The sequence below is a fragment of the Sebastes fasciatus genome, chromosome 22, assembly GCF_043250625.1.
Source record: "Sebastes fasciatus isolate fSebFas1 chromosome 22, fSebFas1.pri, whole genome shotgun sequence".
In the NCBI taxonomy this organism is placed as follows: Eukaryota; Metazoa; Chordata; class Actinopteri; order Perciformes; family Sebastidae; genus Sebastes; species Sebastes fasciatus.
This window is the reverse complement of record NC_133816.1, coordinates 25,872,559-25,886,495: the sequence shown is the minus strand read 5'-3', so window position 1 is coordinate 25,886,495 and position 13,937 is coordinate 25,872,559. Positions and strand designations below refer to the sequence as shown.

At 37.8% G+C, this 13,937-nt stretch overlaps 3 protein-coding genes and 1 non-coding gene across 5 annotated transcripts in view; 2 read left to right on the top strand and 2 right to left on the bottom strand.

Moving 5' to 3' along the window:
* The window catches only part of LOC141760668 (uncharacterized), a 22,365-nt gene extending 12,654 nt beyond the window's left edge, over positions 1-9,711 (bottom strand). Inside the window, exon 1 of one of the 2 annotated variants that reach the window (XM_074623692.1) lies at positions 9,696-9,711. The gene's annotated coding sequence lies outside the window, so the exon portion shown is untranslated. Of the gene's footprint in view, positions 1-6,876; positions 7,012-9,695 lie in introns of those variants that run through there. The other variant, XM_074623691.1, reaches the window with a different exon arrangement.
* The window catches only part of nfxl1 (nuclear transcription factor, X-box binding-like 1), a 296,805-nt gene that overhangs the window by 64,156 nt on the left and 218,712 nt on the right, over positions 1-13,937 (bottom strand). The gene's annotated exons all lie outside the window — the stretch shown is intronic.
* LOC141760690 (PRELI domain-containing protein 1, mitochondrial-like) lies at positions 6,895-13,346 on the top strand. Its single transcript, XM_074623736.1, has 6 exons — positions 6,895-7,031; positions 7,782-7,906; positions 9,723-9,948; positions 10,374-10,487; positions 10,591-10,669; positions 12,110-13,346. The coding sequence occupies exons 2-6, from the start codon at positions 7,815-7,817 to the stop codon at positions 12,172-12,174; spliced, it is 576 nt and encodes a 191-aa protein (XP_074479837.1). The 5' UTR covers positions 6,895-7,031; positions 7,782-7,814; the 3' UTR covers positions 12,175-13,346.
* Positions 7,306-7,377, top strand: trnag-ucc (transfer RNA glycine (anticodon UCC)). The gene has a single exon. It is a non-coding gene; the product is annotated as a tRNA-Gly (tRNA).

Here is a 13,937-nt window from a genome sequence, read left to right as displayed (position 1 = left end):
AGGGAGAGAGAGACAGAGAGAGAGAGAGGGAGAGAGAGACAGAGAGAGAGAGAGGGAGAGGGAGAGAGGGAGAGAGGGAGAGGGAGAGAGTGAGACAAGATGAAATATATATAAATATGTATATTAAAAAAAATATATATATATATATAAATATATACTATTAACTTTAGTTACTTTACAGATTATTAAAACTAAATTAATTTAAAGCTATTAATTATTTTTACGTATATTTTAAAATCACTACTGATATACTTTCATTTTCATTTACTTTTTCCATCTCTTTATATTAAAGTATTTATTTTTATTCACAGTATGGTAGGCTGTTTGTACTTTTACTGTAACAGGGTATTTTTACAGAGTGGTATTAGTACTTGTAACAGAGTATAGAGTGGTATTAGTACTAGTAACAGAGTATAGAGTGGTATTAATACTCGTAACAGAGTATAGATTGGTATTAATACTAGTAACAGAGTATAGAGTGGTATAGATTGGTAATAGAGTGGTATTAGTACTCGTAACAGAGTATAGAGTGGTATTAGTACTAGTAACAGAGTATAGAGTGGTATTAGTACTTGTAACAGAGTATAGATTGGTATTAATACTAGTAACAGAGTATAGAGTGGTATAGATTGGTAATAGAGTGGTATTAGTACTCGTAACAGAGTATAGAGTGGTATTAGTACTTGTAACAGAGTATAGATTGGTATTAATACTAGTAACAGAGTATAGAGTGGTATAGATTGGTAATAGAGTGGTATTAGTACTCGTAACAGAGTATAGAGTGGTATTAGTACTAGTAACAGAGTATAGATTGGTATTAGTACTCGTAACAGAGTATAGAGTGGTAATAGTACTAGTAACAGAGTATAGAGTGGTAATAGTAATAGTAACAGAGTATAGATTGGTATTAGTACTCGTAACAGAGTATAGAGTGGTAATAGTACTAGTAACAGAGTATAGAGTGGTATTAGTACTAGTAACAGAGTATAGATTGGTATTAATACTCGTAACAGAGTATAGATTGGTATTAGTACTAGTAACAGAGTATAGAGTGGTATAGATTGGTAATAGAGTGGTATTAGTACTCGTAACAGAGTATAGAGTGGTATTAGTACTAGTAACAGAGTATAGAGTGGTATTAGTACTTGTAACAGAGTATAGATTGGTATTAATACTAGTAACAGAGTATAGAGTGGTATAGATTGGTAATAGAGTGGTATTAGTACTCGTAACAGAGTATAGAGTGGTATTAGTACTCGTAACAGAGTATAGAGTGGTAATAGTACTAGTAACAGAGTATAGAGTGGTAATAGTACTAGTAACAGAGTATAGATTGGTATTAGTACTCGTAACAGAGTATAGAGTGGTAATAGTACTAGTAACAGAGTATAGAGTGGTAATAGTACTAGTAACAGAGTATAGAGTGGTATTAATACTAGTAACAGAGTATAGAGTGGTATTAGTACTAGTAACAGAGTATAGATTGGTATTAATACTAGTAACAGAGTATAGAGTGGTATTAATGCTAGTAACAGAGTATAGAGTGGTATTAGTACTAGTAACAGAGTATAGAGTGGTATTAGTACTAGTAACAGAGTATAGAGTGGTATTAATACTAGTAACAGAGTATAGAGTGGTATTAGTACTAGTAACAGAGTATAGAGTGGTATTAGTACTCGTAACAGAGTATAGAGTGGTATTAATACTAGTAACAGAGTATAGAGTGGTATTAATACTAGTAACAGAGTATAGAGTGGTATTAGTACTAGTAACAGAGTATAGAGTGGTATTAGTACTAGTAACAGAGTATAGAGTGGTATTAATACTAGTAACAGAGTATAGAGTGGTATTAGTACTAGTAACAGAGTATAGAGTGGTATTAGTACTCGTAACAGAGTATAGAGTGGTATTAGTACTAGTAACAGAGTATAGAGTGGTATTAGTACTCGTAACAGAGTATAGATTGGTATTAGTACTAGTAACAGAGTATAGAGTGGTATTAGTACTCGTAACAGAGTATAGATTGGTATTAGTACTCGTAACAGAGTATAGATTGGTATTAATACTAGTAACAGAGTATAGAGTGGTATTAGTACTAGTAACAGAGTATAGAGTGGTATTAGTACTAGTAACAGAGTATAGAGTGGTATTAATACTAGTAACAGAGTATAGAGTGGTATTAGTACTAGTAACAGAGTATAGAGTGGTATTAGTACTAGTAACAGAGTATAGAGTGGTATTAATACTAGTAACAGAGTATAGAGTGGTATTAGTACTCGTAACAGAGTATAGATTGGTATTAGTACTAGTAACAGAGTATAGAGTGGTATTAGTACTCGTAACAGAGTATAGATTGGTATTAGTACTCGTAACAGAGTATAGATTGGTATTAATACTAGTAACAGAGTATAGAGTGGTATTAGTACTCGTAACAGAGTATAGATTGGTATTAATACTAGTAACAGAGTATAGAGTGGTATTAGTACTCGTAACAGAGTATAGAGTGGTATTAATACTAGTAACAGAGTATAGAGTGGTATTAGTACTAGTAACAGAGTATAGAGTGGTATTAGTACTCGTAACAGAGTATAGAGTGGTATTAATACTAGTAACAGAGTATAGAGTGGTATTAATACCAGTAACAGAGTATAGAGTGGTATTAGTACTAGTAACAGAGTATAGAGTGGTATTAGTACTAGTAACAGAGTATAGATTGGTATTAATACTAGTAACAGAGTATAGAGTGGTATTAGTACTAGTAACAGAGTATAGAGTGGTATTAGTACTAGTAACAGAGTATAGAGTGGTATTAGTACTAGTAACAGAGTATAGATTGGTATTAATACTAGTAACAGAGTATAGAGTGGTATTAGTACTAGTAACAGAGTATAGAGTGGTATTAGTACTAGTAACAGAGTATAGAGTGGTATTAGTACTCGTAACAGAGTATAGAGTGGTATTAGTACTAGTAACAGAGTATAGAGTGGTATTAGTACTAGTAACAGAGTATAGAGTGGTATTAGTACTCGTAACAGAGTATAGAGTGGTATTAGTACTCGTAACAGAGTATAGAGTGGTATTAGTACTCGTAACAGAGTATAGAGTGGTATTAATACTAGTAACAGAGTATAGAGTGGTATTAGTACTCGTAACAGAGTATAGAGTGGTATAGATTGGTAATAGAGTGGTATTAGTACTAGTAACAGAGTATAGAGTGGTATTAGTACTAGTAACAGAGTATAGAGTGGTATTAGTACTCGTAACAGAGTATAGAGTGGTATTAATACTAGTAACAGAGTATAGAGTGGTATTAATACTAGTAACAGAGTATAGAGTGGTATTAGTACTAGTAACAGAGTATAGAGTGGTATTAGTACTAGTAACAGAGTATAGAGTGGTATTAATACTAGTAACAGAGTATAGAGTGGTATTAGTACTAGTAACAGAGTATAGAGTGGTATTAGTACTCGTAACAGAGTATAGAGTGGTATTAGTACTAGTAACAGAGTATAGAGTGGTATTAGTACTCGTAACAGAGTATAGATTGGTATTAGTACTAGTAACAGAGTATAGAGTGGTATTAGTACTCGTAACAGAGTATAGATTGGTATTAGTACTCGTAACAGAGTATAGATTGGTATTAATACTAGTAACAGAGTATAGAGTGGTATTAGTACTAGTAACAGAGTATAGAGTGGTATTAGTACTAGTAACAGAGTATAGAGTGGTATTAATACTAGTAACAGAGTATAGAGTGGTATTAGTACTAGTAACAGAGTATAGAGTGGTATTAGTACTAGTAACAGAGTATAGAGTGGTATTAATACTAGTAACAGAGTATAGAGTGGTATTAGTACTCGTAACAGAGTATAGATTGGTATTAGTACTAGTAACAGAGTATAGAGTGGTATTAGTACTCGTAACAGAGTATAGATTGGTATTAGTACTCGTAACAGAGTATAGATTGGTATTAATACTAGTAACAGAGTATAGAGTGGTATTAGTACTCGTAACAGAGTATAGATTGGTATTAATACTAGTAACAGAGTATAGAGTGGTATTAGTACTCGTAACAGAGTATAGAGTGGTATTAATACTAGTAATAGAGTATAGAGTGGTATTAGTACTAGTAACAGAGTATAGAGTGGTATTAGTACTCGTAACAGAGTATAGAGTGGTATTAATACTAGTAACAGAGTATAGAGTGGTATTAATACCAGTAACAGAGTATAGAGTGGTATTAGTACTAGTAACAGAGTATAGAGTGGTATTAGTACTAGTAACAGAGTATAGATTGGTATTAATACTAGTAACAGAGTATAGAGTGGTATTAGTACTAGTAACAGAGTATAGAGTGGTATTAGTACTAGTAACAGAGTATAGAGTGGTATTAGTACTAGTAACAGAGTATAGAGTGGTATTAGTACTAGTAACAGAGTATAGATTGGTATTAATACTAGTAACAGAGTATAGAGTGGTATTAGTACTAGTAACAGAGTATAGAGTGGTATTAGTACTAGTAACAGAGTATAGAGTGGTATTAGTACTCGTAACAGAGTATAGAGTGGTATTAGTACTAGTAACAGAGTATAGAGTGGTATTAGTACTAGTAACAGAGTATAGATTGGTATTAATACTAGTAACAGAGTATAGAGTGGTATTAGTACTCGTAACAGAGTATAGAGTGGTATTAGTACTCGTAACAGAGTATAGAGTGGTATTAATACTAGTAACAGAGTATAGAGTGGTATTAGTACTCGTAACAGAGTATAGAGTGGTATAGATTGGTAATAGAGTGGTATTAGTACTCGTAACAGAGTATAGATTGGTATTAGTACTCGTAACAGAGTATAGATTGGTATTAATACTAGTAACAGAGTATAGAGTGGTATTAGTACTAGTAACAGAGTATAGAGTGGTATTAGTACTAGTAACAGAGTATAGAGTGGTATTAATACTAGTAACAGAGTATAGAGTGGTATTAATACTAGTAACAGAGTATAGAGTGGTATTAGTACTAGTAACAGAGTATAGAGTGGTATTAGTACTAGTAACAGAGTATAGAGTGGTATTAATACTAGTAACAGAGTATAGAGTGGTATTAGTACTCGTAACAGAGTATAGATTGGTATTAGTACTAGTAACAGAGTATAGAGTGGTATTAGTACTCGTAACAGAGTATAGATTGGTATTAGTACTCGTAACAGAGTATAGATTGGTATTAATACTAGTAACAGAGTATAGAGTGGTATTAGTACTCGTAACAGAGTATAGATTGGTATTAATACTAGTAACAGAGTATAGAGTGGTATTAGTACTCGTAACAGAGTATAGAGTGGTATTAATACTAGTAACAGAGTATAGAGTGGTATTAGTACTAGTAACAGAGTATAGAGTGGTATTAGTACTCGTAACAGAGTATAGAGTGGTATTAGTACTAGTAACAGAGTATAGAGTGGTATTAATACTAGTAACAGAGTATAGAGTGGTATTAGTACTCGTAACAGAGTATAGAGTGGTATTAATACTAGTAACAGAGTATAGAGTGGTATTAGTACTAGTAACAGAGTATAGAGTGGTATTAATACTAGTAACAGAGTATAGAGTGGTATTAGTACTAGTAACAGAGTATAGAGTGGTATTAGTACTAGTAACAGAGTATAGATTGGTATTAATACTAGTAACAGAGTATAGAGTGGTATTAGTACTAGTAACAGAGTATAGAGTGGTATTAGTACTAGTAACAGAGTATAGAGTGGTATTAGTACTAGTAACAGAGTATAGATTGGTATTAATACTAGTAACAGAGTATAGAGTGGTATTAGTACTAGTAACAGAGTATAGAGTGGTATTAGTACTAGTAACAGAGTATAGAGTGGTATTAGTACTCGTAACAGAGTATAGAGTGGTATTAGTACTAGTAACAGAGTATAGAGTGGTATTAGTACTAGTAACAGAGTATAGATTGGTATTAGTACTAGTAACAGAGTATAGAGTGGTATTAGTACTCGTAACAGAGTATAGAGTGGTATTAGTACTCGTAACAGAGTATAGAGTGGTATTAGTACTCGTAACAGAGTATAGAGTGGTATTAATACTAGTAACAGAGTATAAAGTGGTATTAGTACTCGTAACAGAGTATAGAGTGGTATAGATTGGTAATAGAGTGGTATTAGTACTAGTAACAGAGTATAGAGTGGTATTAGTACTAGTAACAGAGTATAGAGTGGTATTAGTACTAGTAACAGAGTATAGATTGGTATTAATACTAGTAACAGAGTATAGAGTGGTATTAGTACTCGTAACAGAGTATAGAGTGGTATTAGTACTCGTAACAGAGTATAGAGTGGTATTAGTACTCGTAACAGAGTATAGAGTGGTATTAATACTAGTAACAGAGTATAGAGTGGTATTAGTACTCGTAACAGAGTATAGAGTGGTATAGATTGGTAATAGAGTGGTATTAGTACTAGTAACAGAGTATAGAGTGGTATTAGTACTCGTAACAGAGTATAGAGTGGTATAGATTGGTAATAGAGTGGTATTAGTACTAGTAACAGAGTATAGAGTGGTATTAGTACTCGTAACAGAGTATAGAGTGGTATTAGTACTCGTAACAGAGTATAGAGTGGTATTAATACTAGTAACAGAGTATAGAGTGGTATTAGTACTCGTAACAGAGTATAGAGTGGTATAGATTGGTAATAGAGTGGTATTAGTACTCGTAACAGAGTATAGAGTGGTATAGATTGGTAATAGAGTGGTATTAGTACTAGTAACAGAGTATAGATTGGTATTAATACTAGTAACAGAGTATACTACAGGTTGTAAAATGGTGACCTGTCTCCATCTAGAGGAGTAAAGTGTGATCTTCACCTGTTCTGTTGTTATCAGCTGACTCTACTTTATCTATCTGCTGCTTTCTTCTCTCTGGATGTGACGTTAAACCGAACAGACCTGCTGGCTTCACTCAGGATGACTCTGTTAATGTTAAACTCTAACAGCGAGCTGCTGAACACCATCGACTAAAGGTAGGTTAGCTCCTCTGTTAGCATTAGCTGCTAACCTTAGCTTCCTTAGCTGTTAGCTCCTCCGTTAGCCTCAGCTGTTAGCTGCTAGCTGCTAACGGACTGGCTCACTGTAACAGTAACTAGTGCTGCTAAGCTAACTAGCTCAGCTTATAAAGCTCGTTTATTTCATGTCCTGTGACGTTGGTTAGCAATGTGTATGCTAGCTACTAGCCGTCAATAAACCGTTTCTGTTGATCCATTTAAATTGAACATGGCGTCCTCACTGATACCACAGGCGTTGGTGGTATAGTGGTTAGCATAGCTGCCTTCCAAGCAGTTGACCCGGGTTCGATTCCCGGCCAACGCAGATCTTTTTAACAGAATTTGGTTTTATGTTGATGTACACGTTGACGTAGTTTAGAGCAGCAGTGGAAGAAGTATTTATAGCTTTACTACAGTAAAAGTACTACTACCACACTGAAATACTCCACTAGAAGTCTGCATTGAGAACTAATACTGTAGATTTTATTTTATTATCTTTTCATTATTTATCGTGTCTTTTTAACTTTAAACCACAATAAAACTAAACTTCTGACTTTAGTATGGCTGTATGGAGAGTTATACATGACATATACATTGTGTTGGGTCTCTAAACTATGGTGGACGGTCTAAGACCTGCTTTATATATAAAGCGTCTCCAGATAACCTCTGTTGTGATTTGACGCTAAATAAAAATAAATTGAATTGAATTGTTGTTGCTTTTTCCTACAGCGCCTGAATGCGTCGGCCGTGAGCTGCGTGGACATGGGGAGACATTTCCACAGTGAGGTGGACATTAAGAGTCCGTGGCATCAGGTGCTGGCCGCCTTCTGGCAGCGCTACCCCAACCCGTACAGGTAAACACGGGTAAACACGGGTTAACACGGGTAAACACGAGTAACACGGGTAAACACGGGTAAACACGGGTAACACGGGTAAACACGGGTAACACGGGTAAACACGGGTAAACACGGGTAACACGGGTAAACACGGGTTAACACGGGTTAACACGGGTAAACACGGGTAACACGGGTAAACACGGGTAAACACGGGTAAACACGGGTTAACACGGGTTAACACGGGTAAACACGGGTAAACACGGGTAAACACGGGTTAACACGGGTAAACACGGGTAACACGGGTAAACACGGGTAAACACGGGTAAACACGGGTAAACACGGGTAACACGGGTAAACACGGGTAACACGGGTAAACACGGGTAACACGGGTAACACGGGTAAACACGGGTAACACGGGTAAACATGGGTAAACACGGGTTAACACGGGTTAACACGGGTAAACACGGGTAAACACGGGTTAACACGGGTAAACACGGGTTAACACGGGTTAACACGGGTAAACACGGGTAACACGGGTAAACACGGGTAAACACGGGTTAACACGGGTTAACACGGGTAAACACGGGTAACACGGGTAAACACGGGTAAACACGGGTAAACACGGGTAAACACGGGTAACACGGGTAAACACGGGTAACACGGGTAAACACGGGTAAACACGGGTAACACGGGTAAACACGGGTAACACGGGTAAACACGGGTAACACGGGTAACACGGGTAAACACGGGTAAACACGGGTAACACGGGTAAACATGGGTAACACGTGTAACACGGGTAAACACGGGTAACACCGGTTAACACGGGTAAACACGGGTAACACCGGTTAACACGGGTAAACACGGGTAAACACGGGTAACACGGGTAAACACGGGTAACACGGGTAACACGGGTAACACCGGTTAACACGGGTAAACACGGGTAACACCGGTTAACACCGGTAACACCGGTAAACACGGGTAACATGGGTAACACCGGTAAACACGGGTAACACCTGATGGACATGTTAGACATGTCCTTACATTCTAAAATTGTCCCCACTTTCCAAAGTGTCCTCATGTTCCAAAACTGTCTCTACGTTCTAAAATGCCCTACCCTTTTCAAAAATGTTTTCACTTCGAAAACATCCTGACTCTCTAAAAATGTCCTCACCATGAGAAAATGTCCTCACCATGAGAAAATGTCCTCACTATGAGAAAATGTCCTCACTATGAGAAAATGTCCTCACCATGAGAAAATGTCCTCACTATGAGAAAATGTCCTCACCATGAGAAAATGTCCTCACTATGAGAAAATGTCCTCACCATGAGAAAATGTCCTCACTATGAGAAAATGTCCTCACCATGAGAAAATGTCCTCACTATGAGAAAATGTCCTCACCATGAGAAAATGTCCTCACTATGAGAAAATGTCCTCACCATGAGAAAATGTCCTCACTATGAGAAAATGTCCTCACCATGAGAAAATGTCCTCACTATGAGAAAATGTCCTCACCATGAGAAAATGTCCTCACTATGAGAAAATGTCCTCACCATGAGAAAATGTCCTCACTATGAGAAAATGTCCTCACCATGAGAAAATGTCCTCACTATGAGAAAATGTCCTCACCATGAGAAAATGTCCTCACCATGAGAAAATGTCCTCACTATGAGAAAATGTCCTTGTTCAAAACAAGTCTTAAAAAGTTTTGAAAATGTCCTTATTTTATAAAATGCCACTTTCTAAAATGTCCTCAATTAAAATCTAAAACTCAAATATGTCCTCCCAAAGACAGACAGAATATACAACCTGTGTTTGTGTGTGTCTTTGTGTCAGTGCTCACGTCCTCACCGAGGACGTCCTGTACCGAGAGGTCACCCCCAACAACCACCTGTTGTCACGGCGACTGCTGACCAAGACCAACCGGCTGCCGGGCTGGGCGGAGCGCGTCTTCCCCGCTCACATGGCGCGGGCCGTCTACGTCCTGGAGGACTCCATCGTCGACCCGCACGAGCACACGCTCACCACCAAGACCTGGAACCTGAACCACAACACGCTGATGGTCAGACACGCTTATAGATTTCATTTATTATAACATGTGATCTGATAACGGCGCTCTGTCTCTCAGACGGTGGGTTAGGGTATTATTATTATTATTATTATTAATATTAATAAATGAAGGTTGTCTCTCAGACGGTGGGTTAGGGTATTATTATTATAATTATTATTATTATTATTAATAATAAATGAAGGTTTAATAACGGCGCTCTGTCTCTCAGACGGTGGGTTAGGGTATTATTATTATATAAATTATTAAGTTAATTATTAATAATAATAATAATAATAATAATATTATTATTATTATTAATATTATTATTATTATTATTATTAATAAATGAAGGTTGTCTCTCAGACGGTGGGTTAGGGTATTATTATTATTATTATTAATAATAAATGAAGGTTTAATAACGGCGCTCTGTCTCTCAGACGGTGGTGGAGCGCTGCCTGTTTGAGGAGGACCGCAGTCGTCCATCTTGGACCAAACTGAGGCGGGAGGCCTGGATCTTCTCGGCGGTCTACGGTCTGGCCCGGCCCATTCAGGTGTGCACACACTTAAATGAATGAATGAAGTAATTCCAGTCAGCTCCACTAGAGACAGAGACTCAGTGTGACTGTTGTTTGACTCGTTGTGTTTCTCTATCAGGAGTTTGGTCTCGCCAGGTTCAGAAGTAACCAAACCAAAGCCATGAAGGGTCTGGAGTACGCTCTGTCCAAGACACACAGTAAGACACACCGGTACTTTACTCCTGAGGACTCGGAATAACCCTGTTTCCACCGCAGGAACTTTCCTCAGGGACTAGGAAACTTTAGAGGAACCAGGGCCAGGGCCAGGGTCTAAATTCAGTTTCAGGGTCTTTTTCCTCCCTAAAAAGGTCTTGATCAGGGCAGGGGTAGTTCTTTCTGAAAGTACAAGAACCGGTACTGGACTACCCTAAGCCTTCCACCAAGAAGTTCCTGGTAAATTTAGTCCCGGAACTAAAGCCACGTTTCCACCAAGAAGTTCCTGGTAAATATAGTCCCAGGACTACAACCCTGTTTACACCAAGAAGTTCCTGGTAAATTTTAGTTCTGGGACTACAGCCCCGTTTCTACCAAGAAGTTCCTGGTAAATTTTATTCCCAGGACTACAGCCCTGTTTCAACGAAGAAGTTCCTGGTTAATTTTAGTCCCGGGACTACAGCCCCGTTTCTACCAAGAAGTTCCTGGTAAATTTTATTCCCGGGACTACAGCCCTGTTTCAACGAAGAAGTTCCTGGTAAATTTTAGTCCCGGGACTACAGCCCTGTTTTGACCGCAGGAACTTTTCCCCAGAACTAAGAACCTTTTGAGGAACCGCAGGGAAAGGGCTGTAGTCCCAGGACTAGAATGACCAGGAACTTCTTGCTGGAAACAGGGCTAATGAAGCAGTACAGTTGAGGCAGTGGCGCTGTCCGTGTTTGACGGTCATTCCTGTAAACTCAACTCAGAAAGTTCCTGTTCTTTAAGCAAGTACTACCCCCTAACCACAACCTTTTTGGAGGGTAAAAAGGCCCCGGAACTGAATTTAGTCCCTGCAGTCGAAACACTGTGAGTTCCTCAAAACATTCCTAGTTCCGGGGTGAAGTTCAGGGACTAAAAGTCCCGGGAACTTTTGGTAGAATCCCGGCTAATGAGTTCCTCAAAAGGTTCCTAGTTCCGGGGTAAAGTTCCTGCAGTCAAAACGGGGCTATTCAGGGACTAAAAGCCCTGGGAACTTTTGGTAGAAACCCGGCTAATGAGTTCCTCAAAAGGTTCCTAGTCCTGGGGGAGAGTTCCTGCGGTGGAAACGGGGCTTTAATTGACTAATTTGCCTAATCTTCGCAGGTCTTTAGACCACGGTGGAAACACAGACAACAGTGGGAACTGAAGGAACTTTTTAGTTCCTTGAAAAGTAGTTCCCGGGACTAAAATGACCAGGAACTTCTTGTTGGAAACGGAGCAAATGACTTTAATCACGAAGGGAAGATGAGATTTGTGTATTATGGTCAGATTTAGTACATTTACTCACGTACACATTTCAGGTTCTTGTACTTGAGTATTTACTCCACTACATCTCAGAGTAACGTTGTACCTTAGTCTCAGTGTGATTACAGTACTCACACTGAATAAGAAAAGGTAACCATGAAACTGCTCTTTCTTCTCAGCTGAGGCCACCCCTCATCTCGCTCCAACGCCCCCCTCTACCCAGAAGCCCAAGCAGTTCGTCTGACCTTCTTCTTCTTCTACGATTGGAATAATCAACACTGAGGGGGCGGGGCATCAAGCCAACCTCAGCTGTGATTGGTCGCTTTGTGAAGTCATCAGAGGACCCCTCCTCTGGACTACAATCAGTCCCACAATTCCTTGGGACTGATTTAAACCGTCTTCCTAAATTCTTTATTCCTCTTCTAGATGATTCTGTAATATTTAATTATTTTAAAAAGATAATATTTAAAATATAAATTTAGGATTTTTTTCCTTCTTTATGATTTAAGTTTTTTAATATTAGAAAGTTGTTTATAAGTTATTTATTTATTTTTTAAATTTTATATTTTTATATAAATATAGTTGTTTTCATTTTTAATTATTATTTTTCATTTTGTAAGCTTTCCAATTGGAACTCTTATTGCCTGCTTAATTAATTTATATTAATTACATTATATTTGATGTATCTGTAGCCAATCAGAACATGATGCATTATGGGAATCGTATTATTTATGTACATGAATGTTGCATCAGATGAGATCTGAGGTCAGTTTAGAGTTAGTTTGTAGCACCGGCGTCCGGTAGTGGTCAGCTGGGTGACTAAAACATTGTACTTCCTGTGGCTGTTTCAAAATAAAAGCCCCCCTATGTCTGTCCAGCAGAGGGCGACGTCATAAGAAACCAATGTGACAGTCGGTAGCAGATTACCTGGTTTCATTCTGGACTGGTTTCCACTGCAGGGACAAACTGGACCAGTCAGGACTTCATCCTTCAGATCTCCTGTTTCAGGTCCCTTCACTGGTCTGGAAAGTCCTGGAAAGTCCTGGAAAGTCTTTAAAAGCTTTAGGTCTGAAAATGTTCAGATTATTCCGATACTGTTCAGCATGTTTTACCTCAATAAATCTACACATGAATACTTCTAGAGATCATTAACGTTCTAATTAACCACTTCATTAAGACACACGAAACAACGTCACCCCCCCCGGACCGTTGACTTTATTCAACATTATGAAACTATGGAGGATATTTTTTTTATTTTTGGTACTAATGAAACCATAATTAAATAATTTAAACTTTCAATTATCCATTTAAAGATTTAATCTTTTTTCAGATTGCCATTTCACAATATCAAATCTGTCATCTCTACATCCAGTTTACATTTAATTAAGAACTAATGACAATAAAGTAGAAGATTTATCTCCTCATTTTCATTTTCTCTGATTCATCACTTTGTTCTTGTGCTTTAAAATGAGCGTAGAGCAGGTGGAACCAAAATAACACCAATAACACCAGTTACACCAGTAACACCAGTAGCACCAGTAACACCAATAACACCAGGAACACCAGTAACACCAATAACACCAGTAGCACCAATAACACCAGGAACACCAGTAACACCAAGAACACCAATAACACCAGGAACACCAATAACACCAATAACACCAGTAACACCAGGAACACCAATAACACCAGGAACACCAGTAGCACCAATAACACCAATAACACCAGGAACACCAATAACACCAGTACCACCAGGAACACCAATAACACCAGTAACACCAGTAGCACCAATAACACCAGGAACATCAGTAACACCAATAACACCAGTAACACCAATAACACCAGGAACACCAATAACACCAGTAGCACCAGTAACACCAATAACCCCGTTAACACCAGTAAAACCAGTAACCCCGTTAACACCAGTACCACCAATAACACCAGTAACACCAATAACACCAGTAGCACCAATAACACCAGTAACACCAATGACACCAGTAGCACCAA